Source organism: Orbicella faveolata, unplaced genomic scaffold (assembly GCF_042242905.1).
Source record: "Orbicella faveolata isolate gen_17 unplaced genomic scaffold, um_ofav_v1 contig_12, whole genome shotgun sequence".
NCBI classification, from domain to species: domain Eukaryota; kingdom Metazoa; phylum Cnidaria; class Anthozoa; order Scleractinia; family Merulinidae; genus Orbicella; species Orbicella faveolata.
This window is the reverse complement of record NW_028301539.1, coordinates 3,801,610-3,824,239: the sequence shown is the minus strand read 5'-3', so window position 1 is coordinate 3,824,239 and position 22,630 is coordinate 3,801,610. Positions and strand designations below refer to the sequence as shown.

At 38.2% G+C, this 22,630-nt stretch overlaps 1 protein-coding gene across 1 annotated transcript; it reads right to left on the bottom strand.

Moving 5' to 3' along the window:
* Positions 1 to 1,638: 1,638 nt before the first annotated feature.
* Positions 1,639 to 21,592, bottom strand: LOC110063691 (protein dispatched homolog 3-like). The gene is made up of 11 exons (XM_020770691.2): positions 20,323 to 21,592; positions 16,198 to 16,630; positions 14,703 to 14,895; positions 13,299 to 14,133; positions 10,149 to 10,201; positions 9,807 to 9,857; positions 9,351 to 9,547; positions 8,175 to 8,507; positions 7,322 to 7,595; positions 5,406 to 5,575; positions 1,639 to 4,614 (listed from the first exon to the last, which is right to left on the bottom strand). Exons 1-11 carry the CDS (start codon positions 21,372 to 21,374, stop codon positions 4,255 to 4,257), a joined length of 3,951 nt encoding a protein of 1,316 aa, XP_020626350.2. The 5' UTR covers positions 21,375 to 21,592; the 3' UTR covers positions 1,639 to 4,254.
* Positions 21,593 to 22,630: the final 1,038 nt, after the last annotated feature.

The window sequence follows — 22,630 nt, the reverse complement described above, 5'->3', positions numbered from 1 at the left end:
CACACTTCATTTAATCTCCCAGCATCTCAAAAACTCAAGGCTTCCCCTACAAAGCCATTCAAATGTTTCCAACAATTTGGTTTTCTTCTGTGCCAGTAAATAGTGACAATAACTTTAATTACTCTTTACTTACTTCACTGTTTAATTCAAATGTCAATGTGTTACTGCTAAGCTTCTGAGACTGTAAGTGTGTAATTGCAATATGAGTCTCTACTGGATCAGTTTACAAATTAGGTCAATTTAGTTGGTTCTATAATGTCCACTTCAGAGTTGACTGCAAAAACATTGTTAAAGATTGAAGTAACAGAAGGCAATGGGTCTTCAACTGCAGTAAATCCTCAAATTAGTGCCTGGGGAGTTTAATTCAAATTTAGGAAAGGACAGGGGGGACTAATTCAAGAGAGGCACTTAATTGAGGGGGAGAGGCAATATGATTATTTTTTGAAATAGCATTTTGGGCCTAAACAATAAGCTGTGTGTACAAACGTACAATGGTGATCCTGAAGTTTTCATAGCAGCTCAGTTGGTACTTATACAATTATTCTTCCATACTTACAAGTAACATTTTCTCAAACTAAAACAATGTACAAATCTAATACTGTTGACTAATTCAGCAAATGTGGTCATACTAATTATCAATTTGGATTTCTTCCCTGTCCTCATCCATATCAATGATGTGAATATTACCAGCCACATCCTCTTCCTCAGGCCTTGTCAGTCCCCTCAAAAGGATCCACTTTCTCTTGAAGAACTACAGGGTGAGGGGAGTGGGCACTTATTTGACGGAGGGGGCTTTTCTTTCAAAATTAGGACCATACGATAGGTGCTTGTTCAATGGGAGGTGCCAATTCGAGTATTTAGGGTATGCTTGGTACTCATCCATAAAATGGGCGAGGTGAGATGCTTATTCAACAAAAACGTGGGTGAGGGGGAGGGGGAGGTGGCATTTTAAAATTTTTTTTGCCCATAGGATGGGCACTTATTTGAGGGGAGGTCCCAATTTGAGGATTTACAGTATACACTCTTCATACGTTTCAGATGTCCTGCATGAACATCCATTGTCAGATTAACCGCCAATTGCTGTGACGTCTAGGATATTAATAATTGCTAAAACTACAACATGAAAATGGCCGTGTGAAAAACAATAGTGCTGAGAATAAAAAGACTACTACAGAATGTGAAGCTACCTATAGAAACCAAAAGGAAAACCATAAACTAACATGATTAAGTCAAAGGTTTTCCCCACCTAATATACATAACATGGATGTCCAGGATTTAATGCATTCTTTGGTTGCACTGTATTCTTAGTTCTCAAACTCATTAATAATTCATCAAGTTGAAACAAAGGAAATCAGAACCGTGACGGCGTCTGGATATCTGATCTCAATTAGCAGAGATTTTTTACGATTTTATTTCTTTGTTTTCTCCTCCGTTTTAGTTTCGGTTGAGAAGATATATCAAACACTCATGGCAGTGTTTGACCACATCTCCAAACACCTCGAAGTTCGTCAAAAATACTCCCCTGTGCGTCGTATTTTCAACTCTCTTCTCAGTGTTTGGAAATGTGGTCAAACATGGTCTTTCGTGTTTGATATATCACTTCCAATATGCAGACCTCAATACATATAAGATTACACATTGTGTGTTTTGTGTTTTATAAACACCATTTTATTGAGGAACACAAACTATACTCAATAATTCCTAAGTACAGTGGGAAAAAAAACAGTCAGATAATTTCACAATAGAAGGCATTAAAAAAACCAATACTTCAGAGAGGCTCGATTACCAGTGGACCCAAGAGTGTGGCCGAAATTAAGCCTAATTTCATCTGAATGCACTTTCATAGTTACATATAAAATATACCCAAAACGTTTGCAGGGGCTAAATTCAATTTGTTTTTAAGTGTTAGTTTGTTAAGTGTGCACTTTAAATAGGGTAACACGAATTGACCCATAACCAATTCAAGGAATTTAAAGTAAGTTCCTCAGCGACACCGTAAGGTGTACACTTGGTCTTTTGTTCACAAATGAAAAGGAAAAATATATAATACCTAACAAGCACAAGCAATCTTAAAGCTGTTAAATTTAATTTCTAAACACAATATGGGCTAAATACTGTACATAAATGACTAACGACCATTTACAAATTTAATGACTATGATTGTAAAGGAGAGCCAATAGAAAATTCTCTCAATGTGACGAAAGTATGCTCGTGACTTACAGAACTATTTACAACTACCTTTCTTTTGGGTTGATAAGTATCTAGCATTTCAGCTAAAACCCACAAGTCATCTGCTCATCATTGCAGCATTTTAAAACTGCTCCTACTTGTAAGTTACCCAAAGGACAAATTTCCATTTTTCTTATTGTTTACACATTGTATGCAGTAATCAAAACTGGTGTGTTACGTCATCTTGTCACCATGACAAGATCGCATTGCTTGGTAACAAGCCTGCCAGTAAGTCCTCAGGGTTAGGGTCAAATCTCAAAGACCCCATAGACCATTTTACAGTTGTGTTACAGTTGTATCAGTCAGTAACTTGGCTTTTGAATGGTAGCAAGGCTGGAGGTGACCTTGTTTTGATACAGACCTCACTGCTTTTGGTGGGCAAATCAAGTTGCTACTAGTAGGCATTTGAATGAAAAACCCAGAGACATTTGTCTCAAAGCAGGGTCACCTCCAGTGCCTCACTTGCATTTATGGGCCAGGTAACTGAGAACACGCCTGTAAAATGGCATATGGGGGACAAAAACAATGCTTGTTCCCTACATCTGAATATACTAGTTACCCCTTGACTCATTTGCATGACTCATCAGTGAATAACATGACCATAGTCATGATCTCACTCTGAAGAGTAGAGAGAACGACTAGATCAAGGTACTTAACAAATTACAAAAATATCATCTCCGATTTTCTATTCTAAATTATTTGATTCATATTGAGTGGCTACTAATTTAATATATAAACAGCTATCCTAGGTACTAGTAAAAACAAACATTTTGCCCAAAACAAGTTAAAAAATTATGTACCACCATTAATTCAGCAACATGGATGCGTACCAACGAATTTGAAAATTCTCCATAAATACAACATGCATCACAAGATTTCCACTGCAAAATGCCAGAGATAATTATGCCACCATACTGAATCTTGCAGCAAAGAATAGATTCTTTGAACATGTGAATGGCTATATGCATGAGGTTTGCAACAGCACAAACACTGAAAGAGGTATTAATAGAATGGAATTCTTGCGATGCATGCTGTAATTTAAAACAGCTACAATATACTGTACATTTCTGAAAGTAAAATCACCCTGAAATCAGAACTGCATCGAGCAGACCCATCACCTCATAAGCAGCTGACAACCTCAATAAGGCAAGCTTCCAACCTCATTAACTCCTAAGTGTAATATTTTCTTTACAATGAACCCAAATTGAGCAGACACCTCTATTAGCCGATAGTGTGATTAATCCACATATGGTATACATTTTAGCAGTACCCCAAGCTAGTCAGTGTCAATAGTAGGAGATCTTGCAAAATACCAATTCGCCACCTTAGAAACAAGAAGAAAACTGGGGCAATGATCTCACAAGTGGGAGTTTCATTAAGGGCCGGCCACTAGACAAATTGACCAGCTGTGAACAGAACTTTGCCATCGGTATTTTAACAGTCTTCTAAAAAGTTGAGCTCATTTTAAGTCAAAGAAACCACGATTTTGCTGGTTATAGTGTGCAGTATTTCCCTGGTATCTTCAAATTGTGGAGCAAATTCACTCATTGATGCACTGTGAAATGCTGTGCATGAGAGCCCACTCTAAATATGTCATAACTATGAGCAAATCCACCTGCAATGATGGACTTGAATATTACAATTCAGTTATCCACAATATTCTTTTGTAGGCAACTGAGTGGTACTGATTTTGTGGTCCAAATTGATAGAAAACCCATTTCTACAAGAGTAGAATTTCAAATTTTTTCACGGGTCCCTTGGTCCTAGAGGATTCCCTCCCATTAAAAATTATATTGAAACCTTTAACAAGTGACTGCAACATGAGATTCACCCATTGCAAGATTTCTTCTTATCTCTAAGGTGGTGAGTAAGAAAAGTAAGAGGGATCATCATTTTCAGAACTATACAGCAATGTTACCTATATACATTAAACAAGTTGCCATTTACAAGATTATTGTCTCACACTGCTATTAAGGAGCTGCAGTTGAGCAAACACTCTCAAATTCTTTTAAGAGTTGCATGCAGTTAAGAAAACAAGGGCTGTCCTGCAGGACCTGGGATGGCAACTACCATTGTACTTATAAAGTACAGAATCATCGCTCCTAATCCATACACTACTACCACAATTCCAAGGGCTATCAGCGATGATTTCCAAGAAGCACGGAATCTAACTGGTGCAATGATACATAGTAGAGCTACGCATATTGTCAGGGTGAAGAAAATGGACACTGCAGTGTTGATGGCCAGGATCTGACCGAACTTCGCAAACAGCTGAATTACTGTCAGACATAAAGGTATTGATGCTACTATAGTTGTAATGGCTGAGCTAAGAATGGCAGTGCCGATGTGGGACACAGCGGCCAACGTCCTCCAGCCACGGATTTCCTGTCAAGTAAAAATAGACAAAATATAACTGTTGAAAGTGATTAACAAATAGTTACTTGGCTGAATGAAGATGGTTGTAAGTTATGTGCTGAATACACTATACAGTCAAAAGTACTATAAATCTTGCAAAGGTTTCTTTGTTATTGGTTTACATTGCTTTAGAAACGCTCATTGTTGAAGAGAATTGCATGGTTGAAAATCTAAAGTAACAGAGTCCAAAGTTTTTTAAAAAATCTTGACTGTTTGTTGAGTTTCCAATAATACCCTTATTAATGTCTGATGTACATTCATCTATCTGGAACCTTGATTGTCCACACTGTTGTCAGGATGACTGTGACACATTCATGATTGCAATGACCAGAGTGGGGGGGGGGGGGGGGGGGGAGGTAACTCTACAGGGAATAAGGGGGAGGAGAAAATGCTGTTTCTAAGGTATTTAAGGTGGCTCAAAACAGTTTCCAGCACGTAGATTTTGATGGGTTGTTATAACCACTCTTTATCACTTGATGCTACAGTCATGGTATCAAAAAACTAACCAATTATTGGTGAACATGTTTGCATCATTTTTGCGACACAATAGGTTACCATAGCAACAGTATGACCTCCTAAAAACACTCTTAATTACAGCTTTAGGGGCTTATAATTCAAAAATGGCACAGTGAAATTTTCTTATACTATCAACTTGTGATAAGCATGATAAGATGCAACTTTTGGCAAAGTTTAAAAAATTCTGTGGGTAGGGTTCAAAGCCACCTTAAATTTTCGAAATGTTTTTCAAACATCAAACAAACCTTAGAAGAGTTCACATCTGGTATGGAATTTCCAGCCATAATGTAGCCTTCTACAAGATGGACACAGTAATCCACTGACGTGCCAACCAAAATGGACAGTGAAATGGCTTCCACTGCTCCAAGCTGCCAAGATGCCAGGTAAAATATGGCTACCACTGATGTTAAAACACCTTTGAGAAAAGTCATAGAAATTACAAGATGTTCTCTGCTGGTGTTGTAATCTTATCTGAACACAAATGCAGACAACTCTATTGACAATAGGTAGAGTACAAAGAAAGTCATGTCCAACAGTCTGGGACCGGTGAATTTTGCACTTTCATCATCATCAGTCCTCATCGTGCCATCAGATGCATAAGGCCATATTTTGCACTTTACCTTAAACATTCCCACCAAAAACTACAATTTACCTTAAGTTCATCATGTCAACCTGGCACTTATGCTTTAGGCTTTATATTCTTTCAAACACTTTGTACTCACTCAAATATGTAATCAATGTTTGTCACTTAATCATAATTAATTATGCATGTTTCGCCTAGTTGTTATATACTCCTAACGGTTTTTCAATATTCTGTAACTGACGATGATGTTAGTAACATCGAATCATGTCTTAAATATTACAAAAAAAAATGTCGTAATCTTCTTAAAAGTCAATTGTAGTTTTTTGGGGAACATTTCACTGAAAAGAACTTTAGGAGATCAAGTTTGTGTAATAATTTAATTTTAAATTAATTAAAATTATAAATAAATCATGCTAGCAAAGACCTTTTGGGCGGCTTAATGGTAAGAATGACTGCCAGGCTAGTGCATCCTAAGAGGATACACCTTGCCCAAAGGGTAGCCCCAAAACATCTGTTTCTTTTGCACCTTCAATAAGGACCCCAAGTTATCAGGTGATAGGGAAACCATCAGAGGAAACTGGTGTTGTGCTTACTAGTTAATACATAGAGCATATTACACAGTGGCAAGAAGATATGAATTTTATGTTCGAGTGGCAAGAACAATATCTCACGAGTGAGCGAAGCGAACAAGTGAGATATTGTTCTTGCCACTCGAACATAAAATTCATATCTTCGAGCCAACGTGTAATGTTCTTTTCATTATATGGAGAAACCAATTCAACAAAAGCAAAAGGCGGGAATCGTGAGGTCATTGAACGATACAACACTCACAAAGGTGACATACGGAAAATACGCCACTCGGGTCCCGGATGAAGTGGCGTATGGAATCTACGAGTGGTTTAGTTCCAAGTAAAACACTCTTCTCCATATAATAAAGTAGAATACCAGTAACTCAAACTCTGAAGGGAAACGAAAAACAGTTAAAGTTAGTGGGGGTTTGAGTTATCGGGGTCGATTGAATATCCAACTTGCCATGTTAATAATTGATAGTTCACTGATTTTTCAGCACTTCAGTATACAGTACAGTGCAAATAAAACTTATCTCGTTAGAAATGTATGTGTACTTTTCATAACGTTCTGCGCTATAGCACTGTTTCATCCAGTATGACTCACAAGATCAGGCAATGACTGTCAAATATGTGAACAGTCAGTTGTGATTGAACTAATTAAAATTAAATTGCTGTAGTATTAGTTTTGAGTGTTTTTACTGATTACATGACAACAAAAAGTTAATGGGATGACATCCGTGGTGAGTTACATGAACCAGAATTCGAATTATCAGGGTAAATTTTGATCAAGGGTAATGAAATTCAGTTCGAATTAGCAGGGAATTAGAGTTATCCGAGTTTGAGTTAACCGAGTTAAAATGACTGAAAAGTGGGGTGAAATCCAAGGAAAATGGCACTTAGTTCAAGCTAGTGGGGGAGTTTGAGTTATCCAAGTTTGAGTTACTGGGGTTCTACTGTATATGCATTTAATTGACTTAATGACGAATTGACATGGTGATGGACAACATACCTAATATAGTGATCATTACAATCAATGTAAGGAAGAAGTTGGCTGTGAAGACAGCAACAGAGCCCAGACACAACACAAGTGAGAATACAATGCCGTAGATGGCACTGTTAACAGCAATGACTTCAATGAATGTGACAACCCACTCTGAGCTGGATTGGAAAGCTGACTGGAAACCCTTAGGGAAGGAGCCAGTACTGAGTTCCTCCTTCAAGAAGTTGTTCCATTTATCAAAATCTTTTACTTTCTCCTTGGAAGACTTGCCCATGAAAACAGTCTGTACGAAGGGTCAGAACAATCATTAATTCAAGTGATTTCATTCTGCCAAATTTCAGTCATTAAGAAGTTTAAAAAACTAAAATTCATTTTCAATTGAAGTTTAAAAAATTTGAGAGATCAAGTCTCACTCAACTAGTAAGTTAATTTTTTTATTGTAAGCTACTTGTCATTAACATGTAGCCTTTGTTGCCAGGGATGCGTTCACATCACGATTAAACCTTAAATTTACACTTCCACTTTGAAAAGTTAAAGAAATTGTTTGCAAAAAAAATGTTTTTCAGTCCAAAATCAGTAAGTAGCCAGGCCTCCAGCTTACAGCCAGGCCTCTGGCTAGTTTCCAGTTCCTACAGTTGGACAGTTCAAATTAACAGAAATCTCTGTAACAGCCTTTTAACTCATCTTTCCATTTGCACAGTTACAAGGGTGCAATTTAGGAAGACAGCTGAATTTATAAACAAACTTGTCTATGACCAAACAAAAAGATGGCGTATAATAATACCCATTTACTTATTACAGTAAGTTGTTTTGATAGAGTGATTCACCCAAGGAACAATTCCTCCAAATCTGTAAAACATACCGATTCAAATGCCATCTTCATCCAAAAGGTGTAATTTCCATAACGCCTGTCTTTAGATGGCATTCTCATCAGCTTAGCACGCGATTTCCCTGACATACTGAATGTTGGTGCCTTTATGTCTACACAGTCTTTAATCCAGGGATCATGAGGATTCTGCTGTCTGTGTACTTTAATGTAGTCCAGTATCCACAGAGGGAAGCAATCTGCTCCTCCTTCTTGAACCAGTTCCGTGTTGTCACTCAGAACTTTGCATAGTCGGCAAGCGTACTTGATGAAGTTCGACCAGCTGCTTAACAACATCTCTGTGAATTCATAGTCTGGAATAACCTCACCCTACAAAGGAAAAGACGCTTAAAAAGAAATATGGACTTTATTTGAAGAAAAACAGCACTTGGAACCCACTGTGAATATAACAATAAACCATCCCTGGCTACAGCTTTGGGGAATTTTGGTTTTAAACAATTATTTCAAAAAGGCACAAAACAGTTAAGTTAGTTTTATTATTTATTTTTATTAAGAGGAAATCTGATAGAAAATCGAGCAATTTCAGTTTTAGTGGACAAAAATCTGGTACCAGAATAATTTCAAGTATTTTACAGGCCTTTTTACATTTTCTTAAAGCTAAAGATATAAATAGTTGCCTGAAATAACCGACAACAATTTGCCATGGGAACAAGAGAAAATAAATTTCAAAGTTCAGAGAAATTGTGCAAACACAGGTAAAATTTCATCCTCCGTTTCATTTCACTAGTACTTTCAAGTGTGCAAAGTTCAACATTCGTTTTTGACATTTGGTGTTGCTAGAAATGATTTTTTTTTTTGAAAAGATATTTAAAACAGTCATACAGAAGTTTGCAATACGATGTAAATAATCTTGGTACTAGGTTTTTGTCCACTTGTTACTTGAACTTCTGGTGGATTCCGTCTTAATAAGTTAAATCCCAGCTATTACTTTTGAGGAAACGTATTGATAAATATGCTCCTTTTTCTTTACATAATGGATAACAATTAAATTAATGATGTTGCCAAAGACAGTGGATGACAACAATAATGTTACTTGGTGACTTGTGAAACTTCCTTGTCATTTTAGCTCACCTTCGATTGACAGCAAGGCAAAACTAAAAAAATTATCATTGCATCATCACCTCTTCTGGGAGTTTTCATTTTAAGTAGTACCTTTTGCTCAATAACATGTTCTCTGGTTATCCTGCTACGGTCAATTTTCTTTAAACCAAGTATCACGTAGACAGTCGATGATGAGTCCACGATGGGTTTTGCAACAGCATTGCAAGGATCAGGACACAAAGGATCAGGCGTAGCCAAGGTTACATTTGGCAAAGCTGTGGTGGAATCAACGTCATTTCCAGAATCGCCTGGTACAAAACATGAGAAAAAAGTATGCAAGTCCAAGTACTGTACGACTTATTATTGATATCTGATGCCAGAACTGTAAGATGCACTTGGGCAAACTAGTCAACACCTTTCCATTTCAAACCATTTACTTATGATTACTTCGACACTCAAATAAGGCTTAATTCATTATTCATTTTCACCATTCATTCTGATTTGCATCCATGCAGCATGCAGCATGCTTGTATACAAGCATGATTGTATCATAACAGTGATTCCCACCTGGTTTTGTCTTTTGTGTTACAGGCACGTCATTTGGGGTCTTGGGTCGATCTGTGACAAAATAAACAAATTAATAAAAGAAAACACTTTTACTGCAAGTAGACAACTCATCAAGTAAAGCTTGTCGAATAAAATTGATGACACTTCATCACTAGACTGATTGTTGAATATTTCTTTGAACTGGCTGCTTCAGAGGTACAGTGTACATCAAAACAATATCACCTTGTCCATGGGAGCCTTTTCTTACTAAACAGACTAATCCACGTAAGAATTTTTCAAGAGCATTACCATAACATTTATGTAGATCACTCATCAGTCTAAGGATCTTGATATAACACTCACTTGGTTTTTGAGTAAGAGGTTTAGTTGGTTTCTTTGTGCTCTTTGTTTGAGGTCTACAAAGTAAATCAATTGAAATCATTAAAAAAAGACAGAGTTAAAAACTTAGTTATTAATTTATCAACAAAAAGAACTTTCTATTAATTTTTCCTGCATAGCATGGATATAAAACCACACATACACTGTATTAGTGAAAACATTGAACATGGAGTGCTGAAACTGCTATCTTAAGACTACAATCATGGACAAAAGTCTTGGGACAAATTTGCACTTTTGGCACTTTTGCGCACGTGCCAGATGCAAATACAACTTCATCTGCCTAACCTCGCCCCCCACCCCACATACAATGTTGAAAACTAGTACCTACAATTTCACCTGATTTTCAACATTGTATTGGGTGGGGAGGGGGAACAGCAACGCGTTTTAAAAGGATACCGCAGCTTTTTTTTTTTCAAACTTCAGTTCTAGAACACACATATAAATTCGTTACTTTACATGAGTGTCCCAAGGACTTTTGTCCATGATTGTAGGTTTATACTAGAGGAAATTGTCCCAGAGTCGTGAAGAATCCAGGACATTCTAGAACTGGTCAGGACTGGTTTTGCCGTTAACACACAAGAGGACAAATCTGAAATAAAAACTCCCTGGTTAGGTCATGTCTCTGAAGATTTTGAATCCAGAATTGAAAGTGAGAACTTTGAATCTGGACACCTTTGGATCCAGAGTGCTTTGTCATGTAATGACTTTCTCTCGAATCCGGATGTTTTTCTACCTGCGATCTCTGAGTGTGTGGTAGAACCAAAATGGCGGATCTAGTAATGTAGTCACAGTCGTGGTCACATTGATGGCAGTCGCTGGTTGCCTCATTTCGTTACAGGTCTGGGCAATCACTTAAATGGGAAAACTGATACCACATTCCTCAGAAACCAAAATTATCGACGCAAACAACATTGATGGCCTTCCCACTTTATCAGAGATGACGAAGATGTCATGACTGAAAACCATGACAGTTCTGGATACGACCAGAACAAATGCCTGGTGGGACTTGTAACATGATGGGCAATGGGTTTTACAGAGGACAGCAAAGAAATGTACCAAGAATTATTAACAATGCATGTGCACAGCCATTGTATAGTTCATTAAAACTTTTGCTTAGCAGCGTTCCCATTGCTGTTGCCATTATGGTTTTCGTAAACTCCCTAATGACAGAAAAAAAGTAACCACAAGTTACCTACACAGTGCTGGAAATAATTTTCCTTCTTTAACAGGACATGTGTCCTTTCAAATCTTCATTTTGGTCAGACATCTTATCAATTTGACCGGATGCTAATTTGCATAATTGATTAGCATAATTAATTAGCATAATAAAATTTATTGACATACTGTAAAGATTTTTAATACACATCGTTCAAAACTGCATTTAAATTTGATTTATTTATCATTTATGATGATCATATGACTTAATCTACAAGATGACTGCACAGATCTCTCCTGGTTATCTCCTGATTATATGTTCTTCAAGCAAACCTGGTTTCCTATTGAATTTTACCATTAAAGGGACACAGTCAGCTTTAGGACCACGCTGACTTGGACAATAGTTTTCTCACTTTGAAAAAAGTTCACCTCAACTTGAAATCAAAGTACATCTAGAAATCCGCTTCAATCTTTGCAGTGTTTTTCTTGATTTTCAATCGTTCACTGAAAAACCTGTTTTTGAGTGTGCTTTTGCTCAATCCTATGATATTATTTTTATCATATTTGGTTAAAAACAGTATGGATCGTGTCCCTGTGATATGCAAAGTGGCTATGAAATAGTATCTAATGAGCATATGCACCAGCTGACTGGGTCCCTTTAAAGCAGGAGCCCATCACTAGGAGTATACAACTACCCCAATTATTCCTGTCCCGGTGTTTTCACAGACTGATCTATTTTTAGTTTGAATTTACCACGAATTCAGCCCTCCCCCCCTCCCCAGGAACCTCAGTGACCAATCACAAGCATGGACTTTATAATTTCACCAGAAGATTAGGTCGACATGTCCACCTGAGGCCGCCATTTTTCTCCTTACTGATTTGAGCTCATATAAACCGGAACTGACCTTTTTAGTGGGAAAGGAAGCCTAAAAATAGACCGTTCTGTAAAAATGCCATGACATAGGCTCAGTATGGGAGTTGGAGGCTTGTAGTGATGTGCTCCTGACCAAAGTTGACTCAAGGGTACAAGCATGAAGTGCTCACAGCATATCACAATGCACGTAGTGCATAATAGGGAGATTTCTAAAGAGTATTTTATTTGGCAAGTACAGGAAGGATGAACACTTCTACTTTATGATATGGCAGAAGCCCATAATGGGCTCCTGGATATGGCTGAGACTATCAGAGTCAAGGGCCTAACATTAAAAAAAAATCTTGAGTCGCCATTTGGCAACTAAGTGATAACAATCAAGTAGGAATTTTACTCAGAAAAGAACTCAATGCATAAAATCTGTAAAGAAAAAAATTTCAAGACATTTTTGGCTGCTACTTTTGTGTACGTAGCTAATGTAATGTCTCTGAAGGATTCATGCACTTCAAGAGACACAATCGGTAGGCATACATGACGTACCCAATGCTCAAGGGTTTGCAATGCATTATAAGGTGATTTCAAACACAAGCAGCCATGTGCAAGTTTTCCGATGTGTGGGAATCCTTTACAGCAAAGCAAAAGGATAGATTGCTTTCTTTTCTTATGCTGAATGCTATAGAAACAAAGGTCTAACTTTCACTATGTAGTTCTGGAAGGACATAATATCTGAGAAAATAACTGTTATTGATTGTCAACACATAGAAACGTAGTCGCCATTATGGTAGCCTTTGAATGCAGACATATTTTCCGCTGTCGACCAGAATTTTTGGCCACCGAAGATAAAAATTTTATCCGTAGTGGCGACCGTACCAGTCACAATTTCGACCCTTTTAGCAATGTATCTAACCAAATTTTATGGATGGACAATAACTTGGTGTTGGTAAAATGTTCGGATATCATGTCCGATCATAATGTGAAATTGGCCGGACATATTCAAAATTTGGTCGGACAATGTCCGATGACCGACTGTTATTTCCAGCCCTGCTACAGTCACTGTAGGCAGTAACCACACTACAAACATGACTTACTTTAAAGAAGAGGTCTTTTCTGAAGGTTGTGCTGGGCTAGATGACTTCCTTCTCTGTTGAGTAGTTGTCTTTGTAGTCAGAGCAGGTGTAGCTTTTGGAGTCTTTGGCCCCAGTATGTTTGTCTTGTGGTGTGACCCTGACTGTTCTGCAGTTGCAGGTGATGGCGTAGGTGTTGATGTTGGTGTTTTAAGGACGTTGGATTCTTTACGTTTTTTTGTGGTGGGGGTTGACGCGGTTATAGGATCATCAACAAAATTTGACTGAATGTTCTTTGCAATCAGTTCTGGAGCTACATTATTCACGTTTAATGAGTCACTGCTCATGTTGTACTTGAGATCCAGCAGCTGCTGCAAATTGGTGCTTTCTTTGAAAAATGCAGGTGGTTTAGTAGACGGCTGGATTTGTACATCCAAGCCTATGGATGTTCCAAGCATGATGATAAACACTACCAGGACAACAAAACGATACTTCTGTATTGGAACAGCTAACCAGTGATACAAAACGGCCTGTAGTCCACACCAGCAATGGGAGCTGCTGTGCTGGCGTTGCTGAGAAACTGCTGGTCTTGACTGTGATGCTCTGTTACGCATTAGTGGTACCTCTTGATCAAATGTACTGTTTGGATCATCATACATAGCCAAGTCAGTATCACTGGAACTCGGAGATGGGTTTTGTGAGGTAGGAGGACTGCTGTCCAATTGAACAAGCATTGAGTCATCATCATCTTGTGTTGGTCTTCTTATTGAAAGTTCCATCACTTCTGAAGAGGATGAGGTAGAGGAATGCTGTTCTGCAGGGTTCCTGTCATTCCCTGATAGAAACTGGACAATGTCATCTGTAAAACAGAGTCATAAGCAATTAAGAAAGAAGACTTGCAATAATTATTAAGGTGCACAGTCCAGAAAAGTTAGCTGAGGTTGTTAGTGAGCATGTTTAAGATGATATCTGCAGAACATTTGAGCAACAATGGCAAAAATTAAGTTACCAAAAAAACTTCATGGCATGGTAATATTTTGAATACAGTTTAGAAGAACTTTTCAAGACTTAAGCTCTCAAGCTGACCCCGCAAGAGAAAATTGAACATGAAGTTATCCATATTTCAATTAAAATAGAAGTTTCACGTTAGTTAAAAACACAATAACCCACGCTTAAAGCATTCTTACGAGGTTTGACATTAACTTTCTCGACAATGCTTGGGAATTTAATCGTGGGGTCCCCTAGAGAAATGAACTCAAGTGAGTTGTTTTAAATAGTATTCCAAAAGTTACTGTGCTATGAGTAGATTTTTAGTAAATAATTTTTGTACTTATTGCTTGAACTTTGAGCGGAATCCGTCTTAATTTTTTTTAGCAGTTCTCTCTTCATCCTGTAACTCAAAAGCACCTTTTCAGAGTGCATACTTACCAGGCAGACCAGAACCTCCACTGCCAAAGATGCAACCCATCCACCCAAATAACAGCTGATATAGTAGTGCTTCCCACTTTGCAATGTAACGATGCCACAAATTAAGGGCAGGGGGGATGGTACAGAACACAGTCAACCAACAGCTGCCTACTATCAGTGCCATGAACAGGCCAAAGTCATGAATTGCAGGCATCTGTATGACACAACATCATAAAAAAATGAAGTACAAAAATTATGGTAAACTTGGGTGAGTGGTTTCTGTCACATGAAATAACTACTCTCTTTCTTGATGGGTGCTCTTTATACCTCATTGAACCTTTTTGGTACACTTGTACAGCAGAATATCACACCAGTGTGGTTAAGCCTTGATTCATATTTTTGGCGAGTTTGGTGTTGCCAAAGTACCCAGCAGGGCCAAACAAGCCTGACATGCTATTAAAGCATACCTAATTATATAGCTGCATCAAAATCCAATATTGCCAACAGATCTATTTTTTATTAATTTTTGCCAACTGTCCAAATTTAAAAGAAATTGGATAGTTTTTGCTCAACGTTTAGTTTAGCTTTGAACAAACTGTCAAATTTGAGAAAAATCTGGATACCTTCCATCAACCAATCAAATGTCAAGATAAATAAACGAACCAAGTATTGGCCAATCAGGTTGCAGCTATTATCACTGCCATCAAACGTCAGCCAACGATGGTAGCTTGCTAAGGTTTATTATATTTTGATAATCGTGGAATTTCCCGACTTTTCAAACTTTCAATTGGAGTCTTCAGCTAGGTTTGCAGAGATAGATGGTACTGATTTACTCGAGATGAGGGACAAAAATCACAACTAGAATGCTCAAAGAAGCACAAAAACCTGGGTTAAAGTGCTTAACCTGAGGCGTACTGAGCGGAGCGAAGTGAGAAAGGTTGAGGAGATATTCCCGAAGACGAGCTTGACCACGTTCTTTGCCAATTTTATGTAGAGTTAAGACAGCAAAATGGAGATGAATACGAGCCAGATAGCCTTGTTGTTATGCAAGGCTCCTCAGACGGCCATCTAAAATACAATGGCAAGAGTTACAGCATACTATGAGTCCGTAAGTTCGCCATGTTCATCTGTTTTTGGATGCTATATAATTAATAGGTAACAGGACTACATGCTTGTCCAATTTGAAAATAATTGGCCAGCATGTAGTCCTATTACATATACAAATAGGTGTGATTACATGTAGCTACTTTGGCCAAAACTCTGCCCACAGTGATATTGAAGAATATCAGGACATTTAACAAGACTTCTGATTTTACATAGCATACAGTGAATAAGGAAACAGCTACATACATACATCCATACATACTTTATTGGCTCGTCCCCACTGGGCTTTTCAGAGTCAAAGCTACTTGGGTAGGCCTCACTTATCACTTATAGTGTCTCTCTTGGAACAGACCTGTCTTTGCTAATTTATTTTACCTACAGTAACTAATAATATCTTTGTTTTCAACCTTACCTGAGAAAGGCAGTTGGCAGCAAATGCAACAGATGTAGTAAATGATGTGAAGAACGTCGCTTTACCAGCAGTGCTGATGGAATGAAGCATGCGAGCTTCCAGACTTCTAGCACTGTGTGCTTGACGAAAAGTGTTAATGAAGACGAACACATCATCCACCCCAATACCAATAATGATGAAAAGTGAAATGCCACTGAGAATCCCAAGACTCTTCACCTTGAATACAATGCGGAATAGGTAGTAAGCCAAGCATAGGGGTGTTGCAATACTGATGATACCAAAAATAGTCAGGAAAAGGGAGAAACGTGTGAATATGAATACAAATGCTGCAACAAAAAGAATCGTGAAGAGTGCCAGTGTGATGTCTGCCCACAATGTTTTATCCACCTCATGATCAAAGATTGTGCTTCCACCATACAATAATCGCACTTTGCTGTTGATAAAAACAGACAAGACAGTTTACTCACAGATGGGTCAGGTTTAAGACAGTTCATTTGAAACAAAACAATTAACCCACAGAACGGTTACTTGAAAAACAGTTCATTTGAAACACTAACAGGACCTAAATTGGTAAGCCATGGTTCTGTACATGGATGGAGTAACTTAAATTCTCTAACAGCACATAGTCTTGTAGATATTTTCCTAATTTGTATGCCTGCTCAGAACAAGTGCGGATGAATAATTGAAAGGGAAAATTTTCAGATCTTGCCAAAAAAGCTGTCTTTACTCAAAGTTCACTGTTTGCAGCATAGAACTTCCGGACAGATGGTTTTTGTTTCATTGTTCATCATTTATGTTGATATCTTCATCTGTGTCCCCTCCTAGTCCTGTTTGGTAACTGACTATCATACAACTTGATCTTGCTAAATTTATCCCACTCACGTTATATCACATCATGGGACGTCCTTTAGACTTAACTCCCATTACACATATGCTCACCACAATGAGAAATCAATTAACATTACAAATGGCTAGAAATAATTGAAGGGGTGAGTGCAAAACCATGCTAAGTGACGATTTGGGTGAAAAAAAAAATTTTGCGAAAGGGCTTGAATTTTTGCATGTGGTCTTCAATGTAATAGAAAAACATGGTCCTGTATTTTTCCCGCTGGTTTTTGCTTCATTTATAAAGACGCCGCTAGGAAAACCGAGTGGATTTTTTGCATACGCAATATCTCGAAAATGAAGCGAAGCTTAGCGGAAAAACTACGGGACATTGCTAAACATACCTAAACAAAACTGCATGTGAAATTTGGAGCGTTTTCACTTTTTTTTCAAGTTCACTTTTGATTAAAATACCTAACGCCCTTTTCCCACTGAGGCCTTCAAATAAACGAAGCCGGGCCTTTGTTATGATGAACAGAGCCGATCCTTTGTTGTAATAACCAAGCTAAGCCTTTGTTATAAGTTGAAGTCTCGCCTCGGTTTATCATAACAAAGGATCAGCCCGCCGCGACTGCAAGGACTTTGATTTCACTTAGAAAGCAGCAAAATGTCAATTTCACGCAACGTATAAACTCAAAAATGTTGATTTTAGGTCAAAAAAGGTTTAAATGTTGATTTCACATCAACACATGACGGCAAGGAGGTTGATTTCTCTTAGAAACCAGCAAAATGTCAATTTCACGCAACGTATAAGCTCAATGATGTTGATTTCAGGTCTAAATAGGTTTATATGTTGATTTCACGTTAACGTGTGACGGCAAGGATGTTGATTTCACTTAGAAACCAGCAAAATGTCAATTTCACGCAGTGCATAAGCTCAATGATGTTGATTTCAGGTCTGAATAGGTTAAAATGTTGATTTCACGTTAACGCTTGACAGCAAGGATGTTAGTTTCACTTAGAAAACAGCAAAATGGTAATTTCACGCAACCTATAAGCTCAATGATGTTGATTTCATGTGAAAACGCTCTAAAAACAGGGATGACAGATTAACAGATTAACCCTTCTGCGCAATGTATGGGTCTCCGTACATCTGCATGCCCACTGATCCCAGAAGCTCAAAACACTACAAATCATGCCGATTTGAAATAAAATCAACGCAACCTGGATCATAGATCTATGTTACAATCGATCGCTACTTGTTGGCCATTATTATGTTTCAACAATCTAGTTACCAGTTCGAGAAACATCCACAGAACGTGATCGCAATGCATGCCGGGAAGGGTCTTTACACCTCGTGTGCGGGAAACATGGCGGTTGATACAAAACAAATTTTATAAGTCTAAAACCAGTTCTCGCTTTCCAAACTTTGATGCTAGCAACGCTTGGCAATTGGGCCACGGCTCACCAGAGGGTATTTTTCTTGGGCAAGAACTGCTCTTGGACTTTGCTGCCTGGCTTGATCTGACTTTGAACGCCGATAACACGATTATGGTATATCAGCTGCCTTCGAAGTTTCAGAACACATTTTGATTCTTTAAAACGTGCTGATGACTTACAGGTTTATCCAGACTTTATGATGCCTCTCAACCACCAGGCAGGCATACAAGGTACTTTAAAACAATGCTTAAGATATTAGTTGACAGAGGTCTAATGCGGCACATCTCTTTTTCGTTTGATGTATTTCGTTTGATGCTCGATCGATTCACATGTTGTGTTCACGTCACAATAAACGATGTAAACAATCTGTTCCCAGATTTCCGCGCTATATATGCTGTGAGATTTGATTTTGACTTCATACACTATAAACAGTCTGCCTGTTTGCTGTTCAACAAATAAACTCCTAAAGACATGGCTAGGAAAAGCCAAGTATTTTTGCATACGTTATAACTCGAAAACGAAGCAAAAACCAGCGACAAAAATACAGGGCCGCGTTTTTCTATTACATTGAAGACCACATGCAAAATTTCAAGCCCTTTCGCAAAAATTTTTTTTTCACCCAAATCTTCACTTAGCATGGTTTTGCACTCACCCCTTCAATTGTGAAGTGTCATTTTCCGCTTGTTACAGTCAGAGATTTCTCTGTCACTGGAGTCACACAGTCTAATAGCCAAATCAGAGAAGACACTTTTGCAGAAACAAGAAAGTCCTGAGTCAAGCCAGATGAGAAAGTCGCATTTAACTTTAATAGAAGCAAAACTTGCTTTATACCCTATTCAAGGAAGCAAAAAAACATTTTTTTTGATAAACTTCAGGAAAATGTTTTTGTGCTTAAGAGGTGCAATTTGCTTCCAAAACATGCTTCTGCATAGCCCCTAAACTTTGTGAGATTAAAACTTCCAAATGTTTTCACAGAGTTCCTAGTTTCGCACTCTAGAAAGCCTGGCAGGAACAGATGATAAGTTAGATGTACATGTATGTTTATAAACTGGTTGTTATCTGCAACAAGACTGTGATGCTTGAAGCTCTATAGCTCTAAACAAGATCAACAACCATGTCCCATCTGCTTTCATCTTTTGTTTTCCGTCAAGCATCACCACTGATGCAACTGTCAAAATTTGCATATTTACCTACAATTAGTCCTTCCAAAGTCTTTGCTGTTTTGCTTTTATTATCCCTGTGTTTGGTGGAATGGAAACGTAATTGTCTAACCTTAGTGATCTTGACGACGATTTGCAAGAATTTACATTCAAATAAGTTTTACTTGGTGCCAAAAACAGTGTGTAGCCACAGAATTATAAATCCTTGCGGCATCTACATTCAGTTTTGCCACCTGTACCTGTATATCTGCTCAAATTTTGGGAAAAACACTAAATAATATTGCACGGAAACAAGCTAAGAATGCGGAGTTTCATGCTTCAAAGATTTGGCCCGTGACGAGGCAGTTTTCACAATATCTTTACTGACGACAACAAGAGACTTTATATTTTAATTTGTTTTGAGGATAAAAATATTTTGGTCTTCCCTAACTTTCGATCGAAAATAATCACATCGTTTCAATTGCAACAAGCCCGCCCAAATGTTCTCCAAAAATCTCGTGACGAAGATGACATCAAGTTTAAATTGTTACATGGAGAGTTTCAAGAGTCGCTTTCTATAACATGCACCTTGAAAATAACTAAATAAAAAGCCAAGAGCCTTTGTTTGTACTCAACCAAAGGGATTTTGCGATTAATGCCTAAAAGAGCGGATTGAAAATAGTTGTACGGAAGAACATGTATGATTGCATAATATACTCACTTTGTTGACAACTTCTTTAACCCTTCGACATACTTCACCAAATATCTTTTGAATGCTTTAGTTTGAGTACGTTTGCTACCCCCAGACTTCAAAGGGTAGCCAAACTTCAATTCAGCACGTAAGAATCGACTTTTCTGGTTATCTTTCGAAAAAGAACCGTCCACAAACCAGTAGGTGAAGGGTTTAGTGAGAAGTAGCTGCAAACTGTCTTTAATACTTGCTTCCGTGAGGTTATATCTCGTACCGCCGTCATTCATACCTCGACCGTCGTATATCCGCATCTCTTGAGCGACAGAAGGGAAAAAGAAGTCTACTAGGGAGATTGGAGGAGTGCAGTTATCTTTAAGAAAAGGATCTATCTGCGCCACTTCCCATTTCCAACAATAGTCGGTGAAACCTTCTTGGTTCATGAGACTTTGCTCAATTTGATGAATACTTTCGAGCCTCTCTTTTGTGAAGATGTTCAAGTCGTCGTCTCCAATAGCCAAGTAAACAAGCTCCAAGGTCCATGCAGCTTTCTTTTGATAATTAGGACCTGATTTACTCGTCGATCTGTGTGGCGATCGTTTCTCTCTTCCCAATGAAGTTGCCTTAACTTCCTTCGAGAGCTTCGAGGCAACGGAAATCATATCCTCCCGTTGCGAGCTGATGTGCCCCGGAATCTCAAAAGATTCTAACGACTTGTCTATAACCAAATATTCACCCCTGACTACGTAATCCTGATGAAAAACGTAGTAACCAAGTCCGAAAGGAATGAGTATGGCAGCAAGTAAAATCACCACAGATACCACAGGGTGGACATAGACTTCCATGAGGCCATTGACTGGCAGTCTTTGTGCTTCGACTCGAATTCTTGCGCTACCGGTACCGCGACAGAAAAACTCTCGAAACGACGTGAAACCTGACTTCGGCTGGTGAAAAGACAAGGTTGGTTCTGTTAAAGCTGGGCCCACCGTTAGACTATCACTACTAAGTCCTAAGTTCTCGCTATCGGTTCCACGGAAGAGTTTGGAGAAGTCGTCACTTTCTTTTCGCGAATGTCCCGCTTGCATGGTGCTTATGTGATGCGAACTGCTTGCCTTCCTGGTTCTGAAACTCCGCTAAAGTCAACTTAAAATCAACATAAATAGACGCCAACGCTTGCAGATGTTCAATAGGTCTTCAAAACCATTCTCTTTGCATACAGCATCACGAACCCTCAAGCTTCGTCGGCTTCCATCTTCGCATCGCGGCACTCAAGCCGGGACTTTGTGTTAGGAATTATTGGTCACGTGATGTTATTTATTTTGTTTGCGTGATGACATATGGCTCAAGTTTCACCGGAGGGCAAAAACATTCCCGCGAGATTTGCCTAAAAATAATTTTTTCCATCTTTGACAAAGAAATTTGACGTGCAATAAACATAAAACTTTAAATATGAGCCAATATTAACATTGCTATTGTTTAAAGAGAAACAATTTTAATTTAGACACTGAAGCGAAGAACTTTGTACATGGGTAACTATTACATGCTGAAAAAAGACAAAAAGTCTTTGAACGGCTTTTGTCATCGCTGAAGGAAGACCAGTTGACTTTGGTGTGGCCATCTGTCGAATAATCAAAATCTCTTACTGGGTGATTTTTGATTGAAATTTCTTTCATGAATACAGGAGAGGAGCAATACGAGACTTCCGTTCGTAAGATTTGTTTTCAGAATAAATTCCCAAAGGAGAGATTTCGGTTTAATATTGTTTATGCAAATTCACAACGACACGCAAACTACGTATGTTTTTAGAGTTCTGTGTTTATTAATTTGATCCAGTCCCACACTGAAAAAAACTTTTCTTATAAAAGCTCGAATTCAATAAAAAACAAAGCGAGTGTCCCGAGAAAGGAGTATGTTTAAACTTCCCTCATGTTGAAGATCAAACAAAAGAAAATCCCCACACACGCAAGCTGAAACGATTATGTTTCCAAACCACGTTTACGGGTAATTTCAGGATCTATTCTCTTCTATAAAAAAATAATAAATATTCATGCAGAATTTATTTTCAGATCAGCCATAACGGAAACTGTGGTTACGGTGTTCATTTGACTCCATGTGCGTACAGCTTGCACTTCCGAACCGCGGAAGTAACAGGGTTTAATAAATAATTGGAGCTGAAGCCTTCGTTCTCGTTCAAGACTAACTTTTTACTAAGAACTTTCTCGTGGAAATGAGGTAATTATTCTTGAAGTCTTTTTCTTTAATATACAAATCAAACTGTTCGTACCAGAACTCGTTTCGAAACCGAGGCTACAAGGACTCGGAAGTGGGAGCAACAGACGGA